This window comes from Cryptomeria japonica, chromosome 5, assembly GCF_030272615.1.
Source record: "Cryptomeria japonica chromosome 5, Sugi_1.0, whole genome shotgun sequence".
NCBI classification, from domain to species: domain Eukaryota; kingdom Viridiplantae; phylum Streptophyta; class Pinopsida; order Cupressales; family Cupressaceae; genus Cryptomeria; species Cryptomeria japonica.
This window is the reverse complement of record NC_081409.1, coordinates 105,364,979-105,392,475: the sequence shown is the minus strand read 5'-3', so window position 1 is coordinate 105,392,475 and position 27,497 is coordinate 105,364,979. Positions and strand designations below refer to the sequence as shown.

At 41.7% G+C, this 27,497-nt stretch overlaps 1 protein-coding gene across 1 annotated transcript in view; it reads left to right on the top strand.

Annotated features, from left to right (window-relative positions):
- LOC131067399 (uncharacterized) overlaps nt 1-27,497 on the top strand; it is a 57,127-nt gene that overhangs the window by 11,209 nt on the left and 18,421 nt on the right. The window contains exon 3 of the mRNA XM_058002386.2: nt 26,477-26,670. Coding sequence (XP_057858369.2) covers nt 26,477-26,670 — 194 coding nt within the window. The remainder of the gene's footprint in view (nt 1-26,476; nt 26,671-27,497) is intronic.

The following is a 27,497-nucleotide window of genomic DNA, read 5'->3' as shown; positions in this document are numbered from 1 at the left end:
AATACAGTATTCAATAGTCTATAGAAAATTGAAATTGAAATGTAAGCATAATCACAAAAATGTAAAAAACCATACATAATCATTAGCTAAAGAAGGATAGAATCAATCGTGGTTTCAAATATATTGATTATTTTAGATCTTATCACGATAACATACTATGAAAAGCTAGAAAATCTTGAGACACATGAATATAGGTGTTTAAAGGGCAAGAAGTTTGAGCAAATAATTTTGCATACAAGGCTCATAGAACTTGAGTTTACATAGAAAAACTTAGATAACAATGAACCAAAATCCCTTATTTATAGAAAAGGGCCAGCCAGTCATCTAATAGAAAGTTGTTGAACTAGTGAGGAAATCAAATCCACAAATACAGTTAGAAATTCATTTAGATACAATTAAAAATTGTTTTACTAGTGAGGAAATCAAATCCACAAATACAGTTATAAATTAATCTAGATACAATTGAAAGTTGTTGGACTAGTGAAGAAATTAAACCCTCAAATACAGTTAGAAATCCATTTAGATACAATTGCAACAAGGTGGAGGCATTGGTGCAAATTCTTGCTTAATTAATCCTCCTCTTAATAAATATAATTGCAATTGGTTGGATTGCCTAATTGCATCTCAAATGCTGTTAAATCCCAATGAAACCTGGGGATGCATCCTTGGGGTTTTTAGGGGCATCCCTGCTTTTGAGATGATGGGGAGACACCTTGGGGACATCCTTGGGCTGTCCCCAAAATCTAGCAAATTAAAGGAAATGTCCTCGAAATGGTGGGACGTGGAGAATGTTAGCAGGGGGTGGCCGATTGTTCCTTGTAAAAAGTAAGTGTTTCACAAAAAGCACTCAGAAAATAAAAATGGGCCACCACACCCCATTTCGCCCTAGATAAGGCAAAAGAGCCTCATTTTATTTCATTTGCATGTTTTGTTTGTGAAAAAGGTTGCAGCAAGGTTTGAAGGAAGAGCAATATTTTTTAGTAGGGATTGAAGGAGCAGCTGCAAAAGAGATTGAATCCAGGGCATCAGTGGTATTGAGTGCAATTTCTTCAAAGAGGTAAGTCATTCATCCTTTATTTTATTGTTTTCAAAGCTTAAAGCAAGAAATGTCTGATTTTTTAAATTTTTAAATTTTTTTTTAATTTAGCGTTTCATTAAATCTCACTAAACCAACATGAGCTGTAGTGAGAATGATAGTAGTGACAATGAAGTGGAAGAAATTGAAACAAATGCAAGAGTTTCAGCCTCATCAAAGTGTGAAGTGTTGAGAGTGGATGTGGATAGCCACCAAATTCATTTTAGTGCCCTTCAAAAGTTATGCAAATTGCCCTTTTAATAAAAAACATCTCTTCTCCAACTTGTGACTATCCCACATACCAAAGGAAAATATACAAGGGGGAATAGGGTGTGGCTTTGTCACATTTGCAAGAAAGTATTTAGAGGGAGCTACACAAGAATACGGTCTCATTTTTTGGGTGTTACAATTTGTGGAGTTAAAGTTTGCCCAAAAATAAAAGAGAATGAGAAGGTAGAGGCTTATAGATTGCACTTGGAGGTGGAAATGAGGTTTCAAGCTGTGACAATGTCAGCACATTCTTTTGCAAGTGGACAATCATCTATGCCTATGCCATCCATAGTTGGTAGTGGTAGTAGTGAAATTGCCACAAGAGGAAAGAGGAAGAACAGTGGTGTTGAGAGAGGTTAGAGACAATTGAAGGTATCTTTAATGTGCAAGCCCGGGATGCAACAGAGTCTTCCATTGCTAAATTATTTTATGCCCATGCCATCCCATTTCATGTGGTCCGTTCCTCTTATCTCAAACAAATGATCAAATATGTAGCCTCTATTGGTCCCTCATTTGTGCTCCCTAGAGATAATAATTTATGCACTACTTGCCTAGACAAAGAGTATTCTAAGGTTAATTTGCTAATAGAGGATATGAGGCGCCTCTATTGGTCCCTCATTTGTACTCCTTGGAGATCATAAGCTATACACTACCCGTCTAGACAAAGAGTATTCGAAGGTTAATTTGCTAATGGAGGATATGAAGTAAACTTGGATCAAGCTGTGTTGTTCTAATGTGATGGATGAGTGGACTGACATTTGACGTTAGCCACTCATCAATATCATAGTCACATGCCTTGTTGGCTCTTGTAGAGTTGTGGATTGTTTAGGGAAGTGTAAAGATGTAGACTTCTAGTTTAGCATTTTGAGAGAGGTCATAGAGGAGGTTGGGGTCTCAAATGTTGTAGAAGTGGTCATTTATTCAACACATGCATGCAAATTGGCTGGTATGATGGTGGAGAGTGCTTACAAACACCTTTTGGAACCCCATGTTGTGTTCATTTATTAAACAATGCATTGAATGACAAGGAAAATAGATTGGGTGAAGTGGTGGTAGAAGCTAGAGACATTCAAATGTTCATTTGTAAACACAACACCTCACTTGCTCTCTTCAGGACATTTTCAAAGGAGTTCCTCAAACTTGTTGAGACAAGATATGCTAGTTACTTCATTTTGTTAGAGAGGATGCTCGAGGTGCATGAGCCTCTACAATTGATGATGGTGAATTCAAAGTGGAGTAGATTGCTTAATTCAAGCTCTACTGAAGGAAAAACCATCAAACAAAAGATCCTTGATGACGATTGGATTGCGACTAATTCATTGAAACTTTTAATACAATCCTCAACATGCCTTTTACCTCATCAAAGGAATTGGATGATTGGGGGACAACTTGCTAAAACCCAAGAATAGGAGCTAAGACTAAATTAGACATTTGCATAGGGGTTTGGGGAATGAAAGGTGCATAAATCTCTGTTAATGGAAGCATAGATAGTCTAGGTGCAAGTTTCCCAGCTTGAATAAGATGATTTTGTGCCTTGACAATGTTGTCATAGGTTGCTCGTAAACCGTCTCCTCCCATTGATAGAAGCACATTATAATTTTGGGATTAAATGTATTTAAGAAATATGGAAATGCCACAGCAGGGAGAGCCCTTACCTCTCAAAGAATTCTGTTCCAAGCCATATGGAACCGAGTGGTGAAATCAGTTTTTGTCACCATGGGTGCCCTCTTTATTGTAGTCAGCTGCTCCACCCTATAAAGATTATCATCCTTTTCTCTAAACTGATTGTGTAATGCTGCTCCTAATTGATCCCAATTTGCAATAGAATTTGGGAGCAAATTTCTATATAAATCTAAAGCTTTGTCTTTAAAACAGACTGTTAATAATCTAAGCACTACATCATGGTGTATAGCATCATTAATAATATATAAGTTGGCAATATTTTGTATACAATCAGTAGGGGTTTCAAATTTTTCCTTGTGTAAAAGGGTAGGGCCTTTAAGGTAGATATTGGGATAGGATTCCAAGCAATTGGAGCTAAGGTGCAACAAGAGGGTTGGCATTATTTCATGAAATAAAAGGTTGATTCCTTTGGCTCTAGATTGCTTGGCTTGAATATGGTGCCGATTTATAGGAGAAACTTGTGATTGATTTGGATGAGCACTTGAAGGGGTTACTGGAATAGATTGAGGACATGGCCTTCTTTATTACATAAGTCTAAAGGGTTAGCAAGAACCACTTCAAGGTTTGTTTTTGATAAGATCTGATAATTATGCTTTGCAATAACCCTCGTAGGGCATTGGTTCAAATCAACAAGAAATTTTTGCAAACAACTCAAATTCCAGCTCTTTTTGATCACCATGTTCCAAATGTTGGGAAGTTGAGAGCATTCGAAGACTAGAATGAAGACAATGGAGTTACATTGAAAGATATTAGCGTCTAGCTATCCAATTTACAATATAAGAAAATCATAGAATTGATCGAGTCAAATTGGCTGATAATGAATGCAAATTTCGTTGAAGCCAAATTGATGAATACAAATAGAATTCTGTAAACGCCAAAATAATAGACTAATTCACCCCATTTTGGTAAATGCCTTGAAAGACAGAAATAGTACTAAAAATTAAAATAGGATCCAACAAATAAACCGACTGGGATCTATTACAATGAAAAGAATTGGGGGGATCCAACAGTAAACTGTCTAGTTTCTTCAAAATAACAAATACTTGCAAAAAGCCATTGAATAGTTGCAATATGATATGGTAAGCAATTATTTTCTTCAACAATTCCATTAAGGCATTTTGTCAAACAATTTATCCATCAACCAGAAAGTAAGCATTTCATCAAGCAACTGAAGGCGAATGCAGAAAAATAAGTTCACTTGATTACGTAAGCCACATGAAAATATGTTGCTGATCTAATTTGCTCGTCTGCAAATCTAAGAATAGTAGAAAATAATTGTTTTGTATCTCTTGACAGCTGCAACACTTTACTCAAGTAATACATACTGGTATTTTGAAGAAATGTGAGCCTCATGAAAATATATTGCTGATATAGTTTTCTATTCTGCAGGTCTGAGAATAGCAGAAAATGAACTTTTTTATATTTCTTGACAGTTGCAACACTTCCCTGAAGTAGTACGGCCTGGTATTCTGAAGGAATATGCTTAGCAAGTAGTAGTATGTTTCATATAACACTAAAAATATTTGTTCATTCAATAATTATTGCTTCCACAAACTGTACAGCCCTCCTTGTACAATACAGCTCCATAAAAACCTATCAATATGCAATGATCATGTTTGAGAGGGATTTGGCTAGACTCTGGAGAAGTAACAAAGGAAAAATGTCAATGTTTTAGTCATGCATGGTCCTCATCATAAATATAACAAACATCTACAGCTGGAAGAAGTCAAAGAGTATTGCTTGGATTAGATGTCAATAAAGGTATGGATTGCTGATATGTATGGCTTGTTGTAGCATGGACTCAAACAAGGTATTTTCTTCAAATTTTTGGACCCAAAAATATGTTTCAACACCTATATCTTTTATGATACTATTTCTATAAGGTAGGACTAGGAAACCCTATCAACCTGCTTCTCTTCTCATTAAAATTCCATATTTGGGTCAAGGCATCCGTTGTACCCTCCCCTGCACAATTTAGCTCTATACCTTTGGCTCCTCCAGCATTGTGAATTCCTTCCCTGTCAAAGCTTGATCTCTTTGATAATTTTCGTTGATAATGGTGCCCCAAATGATAAATGATTGCGGTGGGGCATTGAATCTATAGTAAATCTTTTGACAACATCCGCTACGTTTATGAAACCCACCTCCCAGTTTAGCCATAGGAATAAAATCATCCAACCCTCCCTCCATCTTTCAAACTTTCCCACACACAATATATCATTATTCTTTTTATTTCCTCCTTAGCATCCAACTCCAAAATTCAGACGAAGAACATAGTAGCAATATCCACATTAGTTCTATATTTATACTCTAGATTCAAGAATTCATCACCCAACAACATTATGATAGCTTGAAGCATCCTTGGGCAATTGCACTTGAAAACATGCTTTAAGCTCTCGTTTGTCACTTGCCCCCTCCAGCTTTGGTGGTTCTTGTTGGTGATGGCCACCAAACCCAGGAGCACAAATTGCAAACACACCTTCACACACACGAGACAAGCACGAGGCTGTTTCACCAATGAGATAGATGAATTGAGAATGAGATAATCAAAATATGTACATATGCCTTGTTTATAAAAGCAAGGAGATAGCAGGTAGAGATAACCGACATCCAACTGCCAACAACAAATATTAAGTGCACCCTAAACATTATTTAATAATGTTCAACTAATAACTAACAATGCACTATGTCGGCCCTATGGAAAACTTAAGTTCTAAGTAAATGGGTAAAACCACATTTACTCCAACATTTCTCTCACTGGTTTGAGCCAATTTAATACCCTCACCGCTGTCTAATGCCTATGTGCCAATGCAATTTGCCACCCAAAGGAGTACCCTCTTGTCTTTTCATCGCTTTTGACTCATTGTCCTCATTAATGGTAATTACCTCATTTGTTCTCTATAAGCATGAGAAACTCAAAAATCTTCAAACTCCTCCAACAATTTCTAGATAGGCATTACAAATTTATTTAGCTTCCTGTTGGTGTCTTCCTTTGTTTGATAGCATTGATCATGATTTGCAATTTCTTAATCCCAATTTTGCTCGTCACTTTCAAGATGAGCGAAGCCACTTTGAACTTTGTTTCGTTATTAGTTCCCTCCATCAATTTATTGGATTTGAATGTTAGCAAATTACCTTCCCAATCTCTAATTAGACACCTGGTCCCTAATGGTCCTGGTTTGCCCCAAGAGAAGATATTTTGGCTAAGTATGAAGTGGTGCCCAAAAACAAAAATGGAAACTATGTGAAGTGGCTTCATAAGTGAAAATAGAAACTTTCTTTTGAAATCTTTCAAATAAGAGTAAGTTGCCATTTTGGAGGAAATGAAAAAGACTAGGTTCGATGAATCCAAGGTAAAATATGAAGTTGCCAAAATGGTCGAAATTCTCAACCTTATATCAATCTTTACTTGTCATTTTCACTTCATTCTTCCTCATGTTCAAAGATTGAAGAGCTCTCTCTCAAGGACAAAATTTATCAACAATCTTCAGAAGTAAAGGACAGATTGTCACCAAAATTAGTGAAAAGTAAATTTCAGAAGTTCAAAAATCCAAATCTATTTGACTGATTTCTTTAATTCTTTTTCTGGCCTAGGCATGTATTTCATGAATTTTACCAAGTTGGACAGATTTCTTTCACTTTTACAGTCTGCTTTTTCACAGATTTTTAATCTTATGACATGTTGAAGGTGAAATTTTAAGGCAAAAGGTCCAAAATCAGGGTTAAACTTGAAGTTTTCTTGAAAATAATGTTAATTTTCCATGTTTTCTTACAGGTTGATGACCACTCAAGGAGGACTCTCGAGAAAAGTCTAGATGAAGTTTGCCAACAAAGGGTTGCAGCCTGAATCCAAAATCAATTCCAAGTGGAAAAAAGGATGGAGACACCAACCTTGGACATGTAGACTTCAAAGAGTTGAAAAGAAGAATGTATGGGCAGGATGGACTCTTACCCACACCGATTGCTCGACGAATGATGAGAAATGGCCTTGTCCAGGCATCTGGATTCCCACCAACTGTGGAATGTGCTGAGATGATAGTTGAATGTGCTATGCATTATAATGCTCAAGAAAGACAGATCATTGCGTTGGATGGGAGAGTGTTGGCTTATCTCGGAGAATTGGCCATCCAGGAAGCATTCGGGATCCCAAGTTTCAACCGGACTTCATTCAAAACCAAGGAGGAAACCAAAAGAATTTATGAGGGCCAGCTTGAGCCTTATGCGACAACTGTCAATAAGCTGTGGCTAGAGAAGCCAAGGCCCACCCTCAAAAAGGTGCCCACCCTCAAAAATGGTGATATTATTTTACTGCTGAATAGAGTAATGGGCAGCCCTCATGGTGCGCCATTTGAAATTTGGATGTACTACTTTATTGACGAGATCACCTCAGGTGTCAAAATGTTCAATTGGTCTCGGATAATCAACAACAACCTAGATGAACAACTGAGAAATTTGGAAAAGACAAAATCCTTTTACATGAGCTCCTATGTTATTTACCTACTGGCAAGAAACTACAGATATACAAGGCTGATTTGAAAAGGCGTAGTAGGTAATGGCAATAATGAATTCAAAGCCTATATGATTGTTACCCATAGTTGCAACTTGATGAAAAGTACCATTTCAAATGGTGAATGATTCATTTTTGATGTACATCACTAGGATAATGCAGGGGGAAACTCATTAGAGGCTCACTCAGGAAGCCAAGAACTTGATAAGCAAGTATGGATCCTGGTTTATCTAGTATCCGAGATTCACATATGTAAGAGTCCAGGGATTTACCGGATGTCCTTACTGGCTTCTGATTTATCCCACCGATAGAATGATCTTGCTTGAAGTTCTTAGGCAATTGGAGACATATGAGGGCTTCCAAAGAGCCAAGCACAAGACTGCCATTTCCTTTCCATTTTTCATTGGAAATATGTTGGAGTCCTATCCATTGGCACAAGCAGCTGAAGGTGCCAGCGTGGAGATGCAGTGGTATCCATTCGTACGTATTTTATCGATCTAGGGCTAATTTTGATCGCCACAATCACATTAGATTAGAAAATGGAGAGAAGTACAGTCATAGAGTGGATCTTGAGGACTTTTGGGCAAATGCTGTAGACGAATTTGTAGATGAATTTGATGTCAGGAAAAGACTATGGTCCAGATTACCTATAAGCTTGATCAGAACAACTGAGCTTTTCCATGTACCTGACCAGCTAGAGGATGATGGAGAGTACACTCAGCCACACATTAATGAGAATAGGCCTCTTCCTCCTGTGAGATGGTTAGAACCAGAGCTCGCAAATTTAGCCACCTTGATGCGGCTAGTTGTCAAGTATTCACAATGGTGGTTGATCAATAGGTCCACGAGTTGAAGCGAAAGAATATGACTCTCACTTGATGGGCGTAATATAATCATATTCTTCTAATGAAGGAGCGTCTCAAAGTGCTGGGCCAATTCAAAGCATTAATTCGAGGAAAAGGAAGGAAGCAGTTGATGATTCTACAAGGTCGAAAGGGAAGAAGGTTGTGAATGAGGAACTTGCCGAAAAGAGGCAGAAAACAGGCCCATCCCATTTTGCCACATCCAAGAATGTGAACAATGTATTAACTATTAAGGATGAGTCACTGGCCGAAATAAGGATTCCTTCCCCAATCCATAAGGGAAATGTGGAATCAATCCAGGAGGAGGATCAAGAGCCTGAAAAATAAATTGAATGAATGATTCAATAATCGGATGATTACATTGAACGATGTACACACATATGATGATTACATTGAACGATATACACGTATATATAGAGGTTACAAAACGATGTTCTATAAATAGAACTAGTTGTTAAAGTGAAATCAAATAAGCTAAAAGCTTAAAAAGCTAAATATAGCTTAAAAGGCTAAATAATAAAAAGCTAACTTAACAAACTAAATAAGTCGAGTAAAAAGCTAAATAGCTAAATAAGTCGACAACTAAGATGACTGCTAAAAATAAATGACTATTTTAGAAGATATTAATATTATTTTAACACCCTCCTTAATGGTCATCGTACTCAATACCCTACAAAAGACACTACAGGTGTTATGGTCACAAATGCAAAGACCATCTGCTGCTATGGAGACCCTCCCAGGATCTGCAAAATGTAAATGACTAAGAGTACCAAAAGTTATCCAAGTTAATGTAGCCTCCACATGCGAATTAGAGATCTGGCACACGAATTATTGAAGCTTGAAACCATGATTTTGAGGAAAAAATCAGCAAACCCTTTTGCAGAAGAGTACTGAGCATTGTTTGCTCCAACAACTCCTAAACAGACTGCAAGATACCACGGTTGCAGATGTTCGCCCTGGCAGGTGCGACCCAAATTGACTGCAACAAAGCACAATTTTTGAGGAGAAAAATCGATCAAAACCAGAGAACTTCGCGAATCACAAATCCCACGCGAATTTCGTGTATTACAAATGATTTTTGAGGAAAAAATCGTAAAAACCAGCAAACAATTTTTGAAGAAAAAATCGTGAAAACCTAGAAATCCCACGCAAGCTTTGCAGATAATAGATAATAATTTTTAAGGAAAAAATTCTAAACCCTCGAAAAGAGAATTTACGATTTTGAGGAGAAAATCGAAAAACCAAGAAATCTGAGGTTACAAATCATCGTTTTTGTGGAAAAAAATGGCAAAACCCAGATAACTAGAATCTTATGCGAATATCGCGGATTACAGATGAGATAATTTTTAAGGGAAAATTATAAACCCTACGAACATTTTTTGAGGAAAAAATCGTGAAAACCCTCCCATGCTTTTTTGTGGAAAAAATCAGAAAACCGACAAACAATTTTTCAGGAAAAAATTGTGAAAACCCTGGGACTTGTAATACAAGGTTTGGTCTAAATCAATGTGATAAAGGTAACGATATTCAAATATCGTGAACATGCACTGTTTCCATGTGTTGTGACAGTTGTTGAACTTTTGACTGTGTTCCAACATGATGTTGGTCAAAGATGCCATCACGAAAATGGAGGTTGAATGAGGTCAACCTAGTGAAAGCATGAGACAAAAGAATCTGATTAAAAAATTGGAATAGGAGTTGCACAAAAAATCTGAAACTATGGAGTGGAATTCAAGATACGAATCCCAATGCGCGAATTTTGAGGTTTGGAAGAAACCCTGAAATTAAAATTTTCTGGAAACTTAAAACAGCATAAACGGTGCCTAGAAGACAGCAAAATTCCCGACGTCCACAGAATTAGCAAAAATTGTGAACTGTTTATAAATTCCAAGGCAAATTCACTGGCACAAAATTAGAGGCACGAAAAACAAGGCACTCAGAAAAAAATGAGACCTACCTAGAAAAGCTTTCGAAAAACCCACCAAGAATCTGAAAAACATAATGCATATCCGACGGCTCAAAAATAGAGGCATGGAAAACGATGCACCTAGAAAAATCTGATGATGACCCAGTTGAGGTCTCGAAAAACCCACCAAGAATTTGCAACTAGAATAAAATTTCGACTTGAACTGAAGGGTCAAAACCCTAGGAAAATTTTCAACCTGCAAAAAAAAATCCGCCCAGGAAGAGAAAAAGAACCTGCTCTTTTTAAAAAAAAAACAAAACAGTTTAAAAAAAAATCTCTTCAATAAAAACTTCGAAAAATTTTAATAACAAAAACTTTCAAATTTTTTAATTTCCATGCTCTGATACCATGAAAAATAAATTGAATGAATGATTCAATAATCGGATCATTACATTGAACGATATACACATGTATATATAGAGGTTACAAGATAATGTTCTATAAATAGAACTAGTCGTTAAAGTGAAATCAAATAAGCTAAAAAGCTTAAAAAGCTAAATATAGCTTAAAAGGCTAAATAATAAAAAGCTAACTTAACAAACTAAATAAGTCGACTAAAAAGCTAAATAGCTAAATAAGGCGACAACTAAGATGACCGCTAAAAATAGAAGATGACCATTATAGAAGATATTAATATTATTTTAACAGAGACCCCATCTCCTACAGACACAAAGATACTTGAGTCAGACAATGTGATGGATGTTTTGGACGAAGGATTCCAAGAGGGAATGATTTCTGCTCTTCGAGGGGTCGGGGATAATCCATGTGAAGAAAGTAATCAGGAGGAAGGTATTGAACAATCCACAATTCCTGATTGGTTAAAAGAAAGAATGAAAATAAAAGCGCCTATGGAAGTTTAGGAAGAAGATGACATAGCTGATTTCCTGGCTAGATTAGAGAAGGTGGCAGTAAAGAAGACAACCAAGAGGTTTTCCACAATTTAGAGGGATGAAACGGCCTGCCGTTTAGTTCAGATTGCTGTGTCGAAGGTTGATAAGGCAAAGGAAGACATTACTCAGGAGTATGAAATCACCACTATCAACTTGGGACCAACCACAAAGGGTCAAGAAGTTGAGGACTCGGACGATTCATTCATTTCCATCAAGGCGAGACTGGAGAAAGAAATAGGGAAGAAAAGAGAATACAAGAACGAAATTGAGTGGTTAAAGAGGGTATATATAGCACTTGACCAAGCCTCTTGATCAAGAAGATACAGTGGCTCCTCCACTTTTGAATCTCTCACAAGATGCGATTGGAGATTTTGAAGAAGAAAAGGTGACAGCTAAAGAGGCCAAAGAATGGATGGCAGGCAACAATGAAGAAGATGTCACATTTGTGGAAAAGTTAATGTTGACATATGGATAGACTTCTTCTTTGCTCTCTAGAATTGCAAACATGGCAGAAAATTGGGATGACCGTCATGATGTTCATGATAGAATAATCTCGTGCCTCAGGGTGTTGAAAGGAATTCCTAAGTAGGAGTTAATTGATGGAAATATAATTGCAACAGGGGCTGCATATGATTTCAATACATTGTATTGGGCATTGGTTGCATGAAGTGAAGTCCTAGAAAAGGTGAAGGTTGATAGTATCAAAGTTGAGCAAATTAGAGAAATTCAGAGTAGGATTTTCCTTGTAGCTACTGATGTGCTTGGGAAGGAGACCATCTGAGGAAATGATATGCAAGTGGAAAATCTGAAGCTCAGGACCCAAGAGAATTTCTTGTCCATTCGGGATGCCTTCCAGAAGCAGGAGTTGGAATGGGAGAATGCTTTTGCCACACATGCAGATGATTTGGATGGAATGGAATTCAAGGTGAATATGTTGCCACATGTCACGAGGAAGAGGTTAGCCCGATCGTGTCCAAGTTCATCGAACATACTACCACTCAAGAGGACAAGGATGCGCCTTCCTAGAAGATAGCTCCTCGCGCCATTTGTCTTCCATGCATTTACTCTTATTACTATTGTGGGAAACCTTAATTAGGGCTTTGGTGTTTTGATCTTGACTGTCGATCTTTGATTGATCTTGGCCTTTCATTTGTTTTCTGGAACTCTATATAAACTCCTATTCTCATTTTATTTTGTGGAGAGATTTATGAAATTGTTGCTAAGAGCTACTTTGATAATAAAAGTTCATTTACATTTTGCTTTGAAACCTTTTTATTATCACGTGGTTGCATACTTTCTTCAACATAGAATAGATTTTCTTTGAATAGATTTGCTTACAAAGTTGTTAGATGAATGAAAGATTTGATAGTTGCTCATACTTTTTTTGAACAAATGATTTTTGTTCATTGTGTAAAGTTAGCCTGAGCTTATATTGTGGGTGCTTTAACTTCTACTTTGGATAAATATTGTTCAACTGATGGTATTATTCATAGTATGAAAATCTTCAGCACAACCCTTAAAGATTGCACTTACTTTGTGTAGTTGTCCTTAGTGTGGCGAAGCAAAGTGTTGTTAGTTTTACCTAATCTTTACCATCTCTTGAGTTCTTAGAAGTAGTATAGAACTTCTAAACCTTTCTCCTTTTATCCTTTTTTTTGAAATCTAAAATTAAAAATCCAAAAAAGAAGATAGCATTTATTGTCAAATTCGTCTAAGTCCTAACTTGTGGATGATATAAGTTGAGTGTAAGTCCCCCTTGTATTTCAGCAAACATCACCAAGGAAGCTATCCAACATAAAGTCACTGTTACAAGTCAATAACACATGTAGTTTGTAGTTGGGATGGGTGTTTATGTTTGGTTATGTTTGAGTTGCCGAGAGGTTCCCGTGGGGTAGTTGGTAGTTAGTGACGATTGGCAACTTGGCCAACCAGTGAGTCTATATATGATTCGGATGGAACCTCGACAAGGATGGTATTGTACTGACATATTCTTGAGAATTCAATAAAGATATCATTATTCTAGTATAGCTGTTTGTTATTGTTACTTATGCTTTGATATATGAATGTTTTGTTACATGAATAGTTGGTACGTGTGGGAAATCCTTGTTTTATCCGTGAGTTTATCAACCTCACATTAAGGACTAAACATTTTGGTGCCGTTGCCTGGACGAACCTGGAGATAATTATGGCGGTAGGCGGAAGGAATTAATGGGCCGACCATTCAACCAACAATTAATTGTCGTGGACAGCGACACACAAGAAGAAAGTAACACGGAAGAGACCTGAGAGGATCAGTTGACGACAGACTTGGTAGAGTTGTGGGACGTGTTGGTCATGCAGTACGTGCAGAGGGAGGCTCAGGAGAGAGCCGTCTCTGAAGGCACGGTACGTGGTGAATTCACCGTCAGCACTCCCGTCTTTGACCTACTCGGAAGTATTCCAAGGTTACTTGCTAGAAATTTGATTGCACTTCAAGACCGAAGGGAGGAAATTGCACGGGAACTCCATCGGCAACAAGTTCTCCAAAGGTACGAAGAGCGGAACCGTAGGGAGGAAGAGGAGAGGGAGACAAGCCGACACCGTACCTCTGGCACTTAATGCCCCTACGGCCAAACAAAGACAAACGTACCATTGCCCCCGAAGGAGTAGACAAGGGAACTGTACGAAGATCTCTTCGTATAAAAGAACAGGCTGAGCGGAGACGACGGCTAAGGGAGGGTGCTGACTCGAAGAGCCCTGAGAAACATAGTAGAAGTTGGAGTGTGAGTTGGAGTCATAGTCGGGAGAGACAAAGGCCGTGTACGTGGAAGGAGTTGGCGGAGGTTGCCAGGAACTTGCCACTTCTAGACGTAGCGGAGGAAGAGCTCGCTGACCAGGGCCCACACTCGACGTTGAGTGAAGAAGACTCCGGAGCCGAGTCGCAGAGTAACCCGTCAGAGTATTCTGAAAAAAGAGAGGAGGCGGTACGGGATTTGCACGAAGAGATCGCCTATATTTTTGAAGCAACATTATTCGACATCAGGAATTTGTCCTTGTTAGAGGGAACCAAAATAGGAGGGTCAGATCCGGAAACCCCGGGAAGGAGGGACTATAGGAGCGAGGGTGACCAAAGCCTTGCGGACAGGGGCCCAACCAGGTCGAGAGCGTACGGTACTTTCTAGACACATAATACCTTCTGGGCATATAGTAACTTCCAAGCGCTACATAAAACCCTCCAGACAAAAACAATGGCACACACCCCGAAGAAACAAAAGCTTCCAAAATTCATGGGTGACGGGTCGGAGGATCCCGTGCGACATTGTAAGACATGCGTGACCATTTGGGAGGCATATGGCCAGGACGACCGGGATTACTGGTTGAAGGCATTTCCAGCCACTCTGCGAGGAATAGCAATTGATTGGAATACAGACCTAGATGCCCAGTATAAAACGTCATGGAACAATCTGAAGAAGGCTTTCCAAGAGGAGTTCAAACTCCTACGGGATGACAATGAAATTGTGGCAGAGATTTACAATACCAAGCAGGGAAAAAGTGAAAGTGTGCGGGCATATAACAGAAGGCTTAGGGAACTGCTTAACAAAATGGAGAACCAGTCGGCTGATGGCCATAAGAAGAGATGGTTTGTTGAAGGACTGGTACCGTCTCTCAGACGGAAGATGAAGGTGGTCCCTTCGCCCTTGTATGACGAAGCATACAACCGTGCGATGGATATTGAGAGTGAAAATAAGACATCTCGAGGGAAGCACCGGGTGAGCGATGGTGATAGTACAGATGAAGACATTGATGGGGAGTCCAAAACCGTGCAAGCACTCCGAAGGGATATGATGAGGATGATGAAAGAACTAAAAGTTGACAAAGAAAGTGGCAAGGAAGGAAAGGAACTATGGTGCACCGACTGCAAGACAAAAGGGCACACTAAGGGGAGTTGTCCTTGAAAAGCCTTCTGTGACATCTGCCAAGTAATTGGACATTCATTAAGGAATGCCCATACAACTTGAAAGCATGGAGCACACAAGTGCTCTACGCCCAACCCGACCAAGTCACACCGCCAGCGACACCTCTGAAGCCGGCAGCAAACTCTGATACCTCCTTCTGGAGGGTACCAAAACAATCGGCGGGGTAACAACAGGCCCAATAATATGCCGAGTAGAATTCAATACGACGCAAAGGGATGACCCATGATCCAATGCCGAAAATGCAACGAATGGGGTCACTTTGCGCGGGAATGTCAAAATGGAGATGACGCAGGAAGTTTGCTATGCAAATGGTGCGGTCCGGGGAATCATGAGGACATAGAGTGTCCAAAGCAAAAAGGGGTGAATATGCTGGAGGTAGAGGAATCGGAGGAAGGCGTACTGGCAATCACGAGATTGCAAAACAAGAAAGCCATGTATCCTGACCCTTGCATGGAGAAGAAAAGACTCCAGGAAGCCAGGGCAGATATTGAGCGGGCAATGGCAGAACAAGGAAGGGCCTCGCACCTGGCTGCCAGTACCCCACTCTGGTCAGGACCAGAAAAAAAATATCATTAAGAAGATGTTACAGACCACTATACCCGTACTGGTATCCGACCTTCTACAGAGCATGCCACAGTTGAGGATGGCCCTGACAAATGCAGCCGGTGACATCACCGTCGGCCAGGAACACCGATCGGTGACAGAACCACCTAGTGCGGCTTCGGTGAAGGAACCTGGTACAGATGCCATGGACCCTATGCTGCTCACGGTAAGCATTGGACGGAAACCTGCCGTGGTTGAGATGGACATAATGGGACATAAACTCACAAACACCATTGTGGATGGCGGGTTTGGAGTCAACATGCTACCGAAAGAAACTTGGAGAGGTCTGGGCAAGCCTACTCTCTGGCCACCGACATTTCATCTAGTCAGTGCAGATCAACACATCAAACCCCTCGGGACTCTCATGGCACAAAAGGTGGTGATCGGACACAACAATTCCTTCTGGATTTCATAGTCATTCCATTGGAGAGAAAAGCGCACGACGCCCTCCTGGGAAGGGGGTGGCTGATCATGGCTAGAGCCAATCATAACTGGAAGAAGAATACACTCTCAATCGAGAGTGAAGGTCATAAGTATGTGATTGGCCCGAGGAATCAGTCCATCAGTGAAGAGCTCGCGTCGTCTGACTCTGACTCGGAGGACTCAAATAGATGGGAGTGGGGACTGAAGGAGACAAAGGAGGGAGGGAACCCAACGAAGGAGTGCTGGAACTGGATGGATGCTCTGAAGATGGAACTAGTCCGCTTGCCGGACTCTTCCATTGGCAGATGGAGGACTACGAGGTCTTCCACCTGGAGTTCCACATGCTGCAAATATGCGAGATTGGGGAATCAAGTGGCCGTATGGAAGAACAGTCATTTCCCCCGGAGTACGGTAGGTACCAGGAGGGAATGGCACGGGTGGATGACACGCCAACCCACTAGTTTGAACGAGACAAACCCATCAAGTACGAGGAAAGGGATGTGAAAAAAGTCAATCTAGGCAAGGATGAGGACCCACAGGTGATACTCGTAGGGGATGATTGGAACCTCGTACTAAAGGCGGTAGCTTTTAGGATATTCCTGGAATACAAGGACATCTTTGCCTGGACCTACAAGGACTTGAAGGGGGTACCACCGGAATTGTGCGTACATCGCATATCCCTTGTACCAGGAGCCCAACCCGTACGGAGGAGACTGTATAGGATGAACAAGAACTACGCAGCCAAGGTGAATGAGGAAATCAACAAAATGTTGGAGGCTGGGATCATATTCAAAGTGGAAACCAGTGACTTGGTTTCCCCAATAGTCATTTCTCTCAAGAAGGAAGCTAATTAGATAAGGATATGTGTGGACTTAAGGTACCTAAACGCAGTAACAATCAAAGATCCATTCCCAATCCCATTCACTGACAGCATCTTGGATGAAGTAGCTGGGTATGAGATATGCACATTTCTGGTTGGGTTCTCGGGATACAATCAGATAAGTATTGCGGAAGAAGATAAGCTAAAGACCACATTCGTGGTGGAGGGGGTGTACACCTAGAATCGCATGCCCTTCGGGCTATGTAATGCATCGACAACCTTCTAGAGAATAATTTTACAAATTTTTGACAAAATGTCCATAGGAAATTTCAGGGCATTCTTGGATGACTGGTCGATTTTCAGTGATCAGGACACCCATCTAAAGGCACTCAGAGAATGTATGGAGAGGTGCCGGAAAGCTAGGCTGGCTCTTAACCCGAGGAAGTGTAGGTTTATGGTACCGCAAGGAAAGCTTCTTGGCCACATTGTTTGTAAAGAAGGTCTGAAGATAGACCCAGATAAGATAGGAGTGACTGTCAACATGGAGAATCCAACGAATTTGACAGGGGTGAAGTCATTCTTGGGCCATTTTGGCTACTACCGGAGATTTATCAAAGGCTTTGCACAAGTCTCTTGGTCCCTAGACAAGCTAACAAGGAAGGGAGAGCCGTTCGTGTGGGGTACGGAGCAGGAAGAAGCCTTCAAGGAATTGAAAGATCGGCTGGTAAGTGCACCAATACTGGTTTACTCGGATTGGAATAAGGAGTTTCACATACACGTCGATGCCTCCAACTTCGCGATTGGTGCTACCCTCGCACAAGCAGGGACACAAGGATTAGATCATTCCGTTTTCTTGGCTAGCCGACTTTTGTCAAGGGCTGAATGAAACTACAGCACAACGGAGAGGGAGGCACTCGGGATGGTGTACACCGTACAAAAGTTTCGCCACTACCTGTTGGCTACCCCGTTCACGTTTTACGTGGACCATCAGGCACTAATGTATCTGGTAAATAAACCAATTATCCAGGGTCGGGTAAGTAGATGGCTACTACTCCTGCAAGAATTCACGTTCACCATTATTGTACCGCCAGGCAAGTCCCATGTGATAGCCGACCAACTATCAAGGATCGGATCAGGAGAACTGGCCGAAGGGGTGAACGAGGACTTCCCAGATGCACACTTGTTCCAGATTGCAGTACTACCATCGTGGTACGAGAAGATCGGCCAATACCTCTCTACTTCCACATTCCCAAAGGAGATGCCCCCGGGGGAACAGTGGAAGCTGGCACTGAAGAGTAAGACTTTCCAGTTAATCAATGGCTAGTTATATAAAATGGGCCCCGACCAAATCCTGAGGAGATGTGTTCTGGAGGAGGAAATCCCTAGTGTGTTGAAGGAAGCACATGACAGGTTAGCAGGTGGACACATGGGACCAGATGCAACTGCTAGGAAAGTACTTCTGGCCGGTCTGTGGTGGCCAACTCTACACACTGACGCCCGGGAGTGGGTGGTCGGGTGTGACACTTGCCAACATGCAGGAAAACCACTCAAGCGGGACTTCATGCCCCTCTTTCCCTCGCAGCCACAGGAGCTATTCGAACGGTGGGGTCTGGACTTTGTAGGACCCTTAAGCCGAGTAGCATGCACAGGTGCAAATATATTGTAGTGGCTACGGAATACCTCACCAAGTGGGCAGAAGCGAGAGCCTTGCTAGATAACACGACTCTAAGTACGACATGATTCTTGTATGAACAGATCGTCACGAGGTATGGGATACCCCTTCAAATCACCAATGACAGGGGAGTGCACTTTGTCAACCAAGTAATCCGTACCATGACTGTAGAGTTCAAAATCTTTCACAATCTCTCTAGTTCGTACTACCCCCGAGCTAACGAACAGGCAGAAGCAACCAACAAGGTGTTGGTGTCAATAATTTACAAGTCATGTGGGGTGGAGCAGGAAGACTGGGAGGAAAGGCTACCAGCCGTACTGTGGGCTTACCGCACAACCTACAAGGTCACCACGGGGCATACCTTGTTCCAGCTCATGTACGGGCAGGAGGTAGTGGTACCGGCCGAGTACACCGTACCTAGCCTTCGGGTGGTGGTGGATAATAGACTTGGTGATGAAGAAAGCTTGAGTGCAAGGCTTGACAACCTGTTTATACTGGACGAACGAAGGGTAATGGCACAATGGGCAACGAAGGTAGCGCAACGACGACAAAAGTGCTGGCATGACAGGCACCTACGGTGGGTCAACTTCAAGCCGGGGCAGTTGGTTTTAAAGTATAACGACCGGAACGAACTCCGATCGGGGAAGTTTAAAGTTTGTTGGCTCGGACCCTATAAGATCATAGAGGTTAGCAAGAACGAGGCGGTGAAGCTATCTACTCTAGATAACAACCCAATCAGGGACCTAGTGAATGGTTCAAAACTGAAAGTCTACCAAGAATGGAACAAACCTGTGATTGGGATTAACATGCTGGGATACGCTACAAAAGGGAATTGGACCATTGGCCAGAGCAAGGAAGTCGACGAAGACCCGATGGTAAAAGCAGAGCCCTATCGGAGAGATGAAGAGTGGGCAAAGCCTTTTGCAGCCATGGAAGAACAACTTGTGCCAAAGCAGGTGGAAGCTGTTGCGATTCCTAGGAACCACAAGCACCTCACAAACGCGTATTTCGGGGAGCTAGCTGTATGGGTATGGGTTTCAGGACATTGGAAGAAGTGGGCCCCATATGAAGGTCTTTGAGAAGGGTACGTAGCATACGATATCGATGAAGAGGCTGAAGCCCGAAGGAAAGTCGAGAGTGCAAATAAAGAGGAGGAACCTGTGGACCTAGAGGTGGAACTTGACTTAGGGGAGTACGGGGCAACCCTAGGTCCCTGTTTAAAAATGGTGCTGAAAACGGAAGACTTATTCATCATCGCCTCCCAGCTAGGCGAATTGGAAGCCGGACCCAATTCATTATATCGGGTGATCCCTAATCCCGCGGGATCACCAGAGGTTGACGGAGAAAAAGTGAAATGGTACCAATAGTACGGAGGCCGCTACATTGACGGGCGATATAAGGGGGCGAGACCCGCTCTGTTAGTTGACAAGATATGGGACTTGGAGTACGTAGGGTTGTGTTGTGCACAAGAATGCTATAGGAGGATGCCACATGTCTGTATGTGGTTGCACGATTCAGAGATAAAGCTGAAAACTCAGGATGACCCCTCAGGAATGAAGAGGAACATAGGAGATGAGGATGTCGAAAAAGGATTAAACAAAAAGTGGAAGGAAGACAAGACGAGTGACAAGGGAAGAGCAAGGAAGAAATCAAGTACCCGAACAACGAGGAAACTAAGAGGGTGGAAAGATCATTCAACAACATTGGCAGAGGCAATGAGCTACCCTGTGGATCACAAAGGGCCATCTAAACGATGCAACCTAACCCTGGGGTACCTTGGTAAACTGAAGGTACGAAAAGTTACATTTAAAAAGTGCTGTCAAATAAAATAATTAAAACAATTGATAAGAGACGGGATATTAAAAGTGGGAAACGAAAAGTATATGGAAGAGATAAAAAGGCAAGGGTTAGCGAGTACTAAAAAATTAAAGTGCAAGGCAAAAGTAATGGAAATAAGTAAGGAAAAAATACAATTAATAAAGAGGCAATTGTTTTATAAAAAATTAATGAAATATTTAAGCCTAACCCTAACCCTGAAAAGATCAAATGATTATTTAAAGCCCCACAGAGCTTATTTGTACACAACACAGGCAGAATCGGGACAGAGAAAGAGCTTGTCGAAGAGGAAATTGCAGAGGAAAAAGAAGGTGCCAAGAAGGGTCGTACAGGTCTATACACATCACACCAGTACAAGCACAAACCGTACGACCATCACGAGTTGAGGAATCCGTACGGACGACAGAGGCAGAATGGATTTGCAAGTTAAAGCTAGAAAATCCGTACGAACTTGACAATCCGTATGACGTACGACATGAGGAAGGAAGAGTGAGGAATCCATACGACGTTGATAGCCCATACAGTGTACGACCAGGCAAGACAAGGAAGAGTCACTACGGCGTACGACTTGCAGATAGTGGGTACGTTGATCACTCGTACGATGTACGACCGTCGAAGAGGGAGGCTCTGAATTACCTGTATGGTGCACGACAAGCGAAGGAGGAAATATTGAAACATCCGTACAGCGTACGGTCGACAAAGAAGGGAGTCTGGCATAGCCCGTACAGTGTACGGCCGGCGAGGGAAGGAATCCGTACGCGTAAGGGAGAAATACCGTACGACGAAACATTGCACCCACATGAAACTAAGCTGTACGATCTTGTACGGATACCAGAGGATAAGGTAGTAAGGTCGTACGGCCAAAAAACAGACATATTGTACGTGCAGGTGCCGTACAATCCCCTCCTTCGCGGCGTCCATACATGTAGGGAGCAGTTGCATAAAAAGTGTCATGTCCCCCTAATAAGTGATTATGAATGTATAGAATATTAATTATCTTATATTAAGTTCCCATTCACTTATATAAATAATTAATATTTATAAGACATATTTTGCGATTATATGTTTAGCCGTATTTAGCCTTAACCATTACGGGAATTTTCAACCAACTCTTGTTAATAAAAGGATGGGCTCATGATAGGCAGAGGATGGGATTATAATAAAAGCATAGTTTGAAGTGAAGACTGGATATTCGCGTGATATCAACCTTGATTGAATCATTCCTTTCGCTAGTCACTATTGGCCTATTGGAATCAGAAAGATAACGCAAGGAGAAGAATAACTGTGAGAGCGTTGACAGGAGAATTGCAGAATCGTGTACATCTTCGAGTACATCTCACATTGGACCAAAGTGAGATTGTCTACAGATTGGTGGCGGTAGAGTCAAGTGTAAACTCTTCGCAGATTACCTTCAGACCCCGTGTAACACGAACACAACAGCAACATCCATTCATTGGAGGAAACCCGATATCGGTTATATGGGCTACAAAGAACCTTTCCCGACCGCGTGAACCATCGAAGCATTCGCGAGATATAGTAGAAGTGTGGAGGCCGACGACATGTATCTTTCGCAGTGTTCCGTTTTCATAGTGTTTCCGCGCCGCACTTGATGAGTACTGAGTGATCGCGGAGAGAGCCAAAGGCAAGACATCACCTTCCCTTGTACACGCCGAGTCCATGAAAGAGAATTTCCCAGCGCAGATATCATAACCAGTATCGCCGTAATTGTCATTTGTTTGCGGATGTCTACGGGAAGAATCGGGCATCGTGAAATACAAAGAAAGCCAGAGTTCCATGTCATTTGATAGCCGATGTCTACAGGAAGAATCGGGCATCGTGGAATACGAAGGAAGTCAGAGTTCCAGGCCAGTATAACATAAGCCATGTATATCCTGATCAACGTGAAGTTAATCAAATAACCAGGTGCACTATAACATCAATCTTACTTCTGCTTCGTGTAAGAATGAATTGATTTCCATTTCTGCAGTGTTTGCACTAGTTGTTTAAAACTTAACGATGATTTCAAGAATCAATGCAAACACCACTTAAGGAATGTTGTTTAAGATGTTATTTTCTTTATTGGTTTTACTGCACCAACAAACTTCTATTGTGACCTGGTTGTAAATTGAGTATTAGCAAGAACCAAGTTAGGATTTTTACAAAATTTTTGAGGGTATCTGTGTAGAGATTCGTGTAGAGCTGAGTGCAGAGTTGGTGCAGGTTGAAGAGGCCGTACGGCCAGGGAACGGAAGTGCACGAGCTAATCTGTACGGTGTAGAGGCAACGGTTGGTTCAATGGTCTGTACAAATTGGTGGGACACACTTGCAAATTGTTATAATAACGGTCAAAGACGGGACAAAGACAGGAAAATAGGGCAAAGCAGCTGCAGTACAACCATGACCGCTACAGACCCAACCAACAACAAGAAGGCCAAAATTAGGCCAAAAGTGCAGAAGGATCCAGAGGGAATCACTGTGGAGAATGTAGCCTTTGAGAGCGTGATTGGCAGCGAATGCCGTACTTGGTGGGAGGAAACTTCCCCCGACCATGTGATAAAGGACTCCCTCAGGAAAGCACAGGTAGACCATGCCATTCAGATGCCAACATTCAACATCAAGGATTTTGAGCTGGTGCTACAGACTATGGTATCTTGATACAACCGCTAGGAAAGGGCTTTCATCATTTAGTTCCAGGGTTGCACGATACGAGTTTCCTTCAAGGCGGAAGATTTCAGGAGGGTATTTGGTATACCCGAGAAGGGGGCATCTGCAGCGAAACCAGCCAAGAAGCTCACCAAGGAGAAGAAGTTGCTGCTGGACTTGGTATGCAGAGATGACCTCACAGAAGAGCAATGGAAGAGTTTTTGGTCTGACAATAGGGGATTGAAGTGTGCGTTTATCACACCAGGAGAATGGAGAATGTTGACGGACTTGGTAAAAAACCAGCTCACGGGAGCCAGCCGTGCATCCGACATAGCCGTCTGGATGATAGGGTTAATGAATGGGATTAAATGTGGCAAAGTGTACAAATGGGGGCAACTTTTGGCGGAAAGAATTCATGATTTTCTCAAGCTGGAACACAAGACATTTTACATGTGCCACCATGCCATCAGCCTATCCTCGGATGTCATACGTTTGCAAGTATCGCCAGAAATGTGGGGGACTTTCGAACCGCGCGGAAGGGTGGAACCTAATAAGCCGACCATGTACTATTATGCCCATTTGGACACGCTTGGTGACACCGCGCAACCGACAAAGAGGAGGAAGCTGGACGTGTCTGTAGAAGTTGAAGATGACAACAGTACCGAAGATTCTGAGGAAGAGGTCGAAGAGACTGAGGAGCAAGAGAGTAGCGATGAGGGGTTCTGCATGGCACCACACACAGCAGGAGAGGATGAAGGGGAAGTGGAATCGTAGCAACAGGACAAGGAGGAAGAGGAAGAGCAACACAGAGGGCTATGGACATAGTGGAAGAGCACACGGGTGAAATTCACACCCCCAAAATTGTCCTCTTCAGCACATTTGGTACTACAGGAAGCACTTACAGTAGCCAGTTTGGTCGGGGACATACGACCAGTAGGGGTGTTGTTCCGGAAAGTCAATGAAGGAGAACCACCGGCACAACGACGGGTGTCACTGATCATTTTAGCGGTACTCGAATCGCAAGTTGCACCAGCCGCGGAATGTACCAGTGTGGCAGACCGGACGGTGGCAGAGGAGGCCGTACATCATAGTCCGAATAAAATAGCTCAGGAGATGGCTGTACCAGGGGAAGGAGAGGTCGTCGTACAGGGAATCGGTACTAGGACGACAGGTTCGGGTACTGGCACAACAAGTACTAGTACAATATCAGCAGAGAAAGATGAGTCAGGGGATGTACCGATGACGGGAGATGGTTTGGAGGAGTTGGCAGTATTGGAGACACTGACGGATGAGGATATAGATGCATCGTTGGATGGGTGGCTGGGGCAGTTTGCACTCACACCTCACCCTCCCCCCTCCCCCCTCCCCTTCACCACACGCCATGGCCGTTGGACCGCACCAAACACAGGACAGGACTACCCCTATCATAGATCAAGATGAGAGGATGTCTGTTGAGGAGAAGAATAGAGCAACAAGAAGTGGTGGGTAGAGCCCAAAGATCATCAATGTTGGGGAAAGCGGGCCTGAAGGACTATTGGTAGGACTTCACCTCACTCCACCAGACCCTAGCGATCCAGCAGGCTCGCTTCAGCGGTTTTTTGGGGAGCTACAGGGGATTTCAGATGTAGCACGTGGAATGGCACAGTTGACTGGGCAGATGGATGCCAACAACTCCGCCGACACTGAGAAACTGCGCCACTTCATGACTTCTGGATGTACAAACGAGTTTGTGCGCCACTTCGAGCCACAGGGGTGGCCAGACAGTAGTATGCCGGAGATGGTACATGAATGGATACGCATGCGACTAGTGGAAGGAGTGGGCATCTTGGGCGCCACCTTGCGCAATATGGAAGGATCCTTCCGGGATGTGTACCTGTAGATGCAACAGAGTCAGGTAGAGCAGCAGGTCCAACGGCTGTATGTAGCAAAACTAGAGAAGGAAGGGGAGAAGCGTGCACAACTAGCCATAGTAGAGAAGAACCTGAGGGCTGAGCTAGAAACGAAGGTGACTACTTATGAGGCCCATTGCAGCATGCAGAAGAAGGAGGTGCAAGTACTGGCATCAAAAGTGGCGGAGCTTACCTTATAGATGGAGCAAAAAGACAAAAAAACTGTTGGAGGCCGCACACATGGTGAAGAAGGCACGGGAACGACAACTGATGGTAGAGAAGAACCTCAGACTCCACACAAGGCAACAATCTTCTTCTTCGACCACTACAGGGATGCCTCCTCCCCCTTCTTAGTCTTAGTCTTTTGTTTTGTATTCTAGCTCCTATTGTCTTAGTCGTCTGGAAGACGACTACTTTTTTGGGGGGGCTGATGTTAGGGGTCAATAACACATGTAGTTTGTAGTTGGGATGGGTGTTTATGTTTGGTTATGTTTGAGTCGCCGAGAGGTTCTCGTGGGGTAGTTGGTAGTTAGTGACGGTTGGCAACTTGGCCAACCGTCGAGTCTATATATGATTCGGATGGAACCTCGGCAAGGATGGTATTGTACTGACATATTCTTGAGAATTCAATAGAGATATCATTCTTTTGGTATAGCTGTTTGTTATTGTTACTTATGCTTTGATATATGAATGTTCTGTTACATGAATAGTTGGTACATGTGGGAAATCCTTGTTTTATCCGTGAGTTTACCAACCTCACATTAAGGACTAAACAGTGACCCGTTCGCATATATAAACCTTGGAGTCGCTGTGTGATCTTCACGCTATCTTAGCACACGTAGTGATTTTGTTCAAGAGAGGGTAGAGTGTCCTTGGACCTTCTATTCTAATGTTCGGTGAATGATAAAATGTACACCAACAAGGCCCCATCAAAATTTCCTTCATCAAAGGGTCTCAAGAGTCCATTTAACCTCCGACCTTACTGTTTTCTGCAGATTAACTCGCTCAAATCCATTGACGGGTGATATATATTTTGTTTATCGGCAATTATGAGTATTACTGTTTTATACTTTATAATTTATAATTTTGAGAATACATACTCAAGCCACACATATACTAGGATAAGTAACTTACCCGTTAAGCATAAGTTTATACCTGTAGAATGCAGATATTTTGGCCCTGCTTTGGGTTTCGTGTATGATTTTCTTAAATATTTCAACTGTGGTTTCTCGAAATATCATATTGTTAAGCTGTCCTCACCCAGTTTTCTTCAAGGATGAAATGGACAAATTGAAGTAGAAGGATTTTCAATGGGTTTATGGTTAGCCTCATTCATGGATTGGTTTCTGGACTGAGCTACGATTGTTAAATGATGAACAGGTTCCAGTGCATCCTTCTTCACAAACAGATGAGGTGCATTCTTCAGGTCAGATTGTGGTGGATTCAGGGTTATTGACTTCTGGAACAGCATGGGCAATTGCTCTTTCATTTCGACCTTCATTAGGTGGAGGACTCCTGATGACATCTTTCATGTCTGTGAGCCATTCAAAAGTCCTTCCAGATCTTGTATATCGGTATATCTTTATCTTAATTGGATAGAATCTTTGTTTCTATTCAGTTTTTGAAAGTCTTTTAAAACAAATCTTGCTTAATGACATGTTCACTAAACTGATGATATACACCGAGTTATTATTCTAATCTGTTTTGTGTCAGTGTCATCACTATATTTTATTTTCTACTTCTTTTACTCTTCATGCTAAGAAATTGATAGATTTTAATGAATCATTTATATGTAAATGTGCTGTACAGTTCAATGGTGCCCACTTTCTGAATGAATACAACCTGCGCTAGAGAAGATGAAATTTGAAATGCTGGCTTATCCGTAATCTTAAGTTTTGGATGTGACTTGGCAAGCCAAAGATTAATTGTTTACTTATTACTTGGAAAAAGCTTCACAAGTTGGACTGAGGTTTTGGTGCATCTTACTTTGTTAGACAAGTTGGACTTGATTCATCCTGAGTCAGCAGTTATCTTGAATATTATCCATGTTTTTAATCTGAATTAAGTTTGATTTGCAACTGATTGTGAGTGAACATCACGTTACTATTCTGTTATCTATGTGTACATACGTGGAAAGGGATAAAGGATCTTTTTATTGAAATCCATTATTGTAATTTGAGGTTCCAAATAGAATTTGGTAGTTTCTTTAAAAAATTTAAAAACTGATTTGACAGTACAAGAATTGGAAATGACTGAAACCATTTCAAGTTTGGAGTGAGAGTAAAATAAACTCAGATTTGTCTTTGATTATTGTTGTGAATGTAACAGCAAAGAAAGTACAGCGAAGATCTGCAAGTGATGATTTAAGTGGTCTTGGGATATCCCAATTGGAAGCAATACC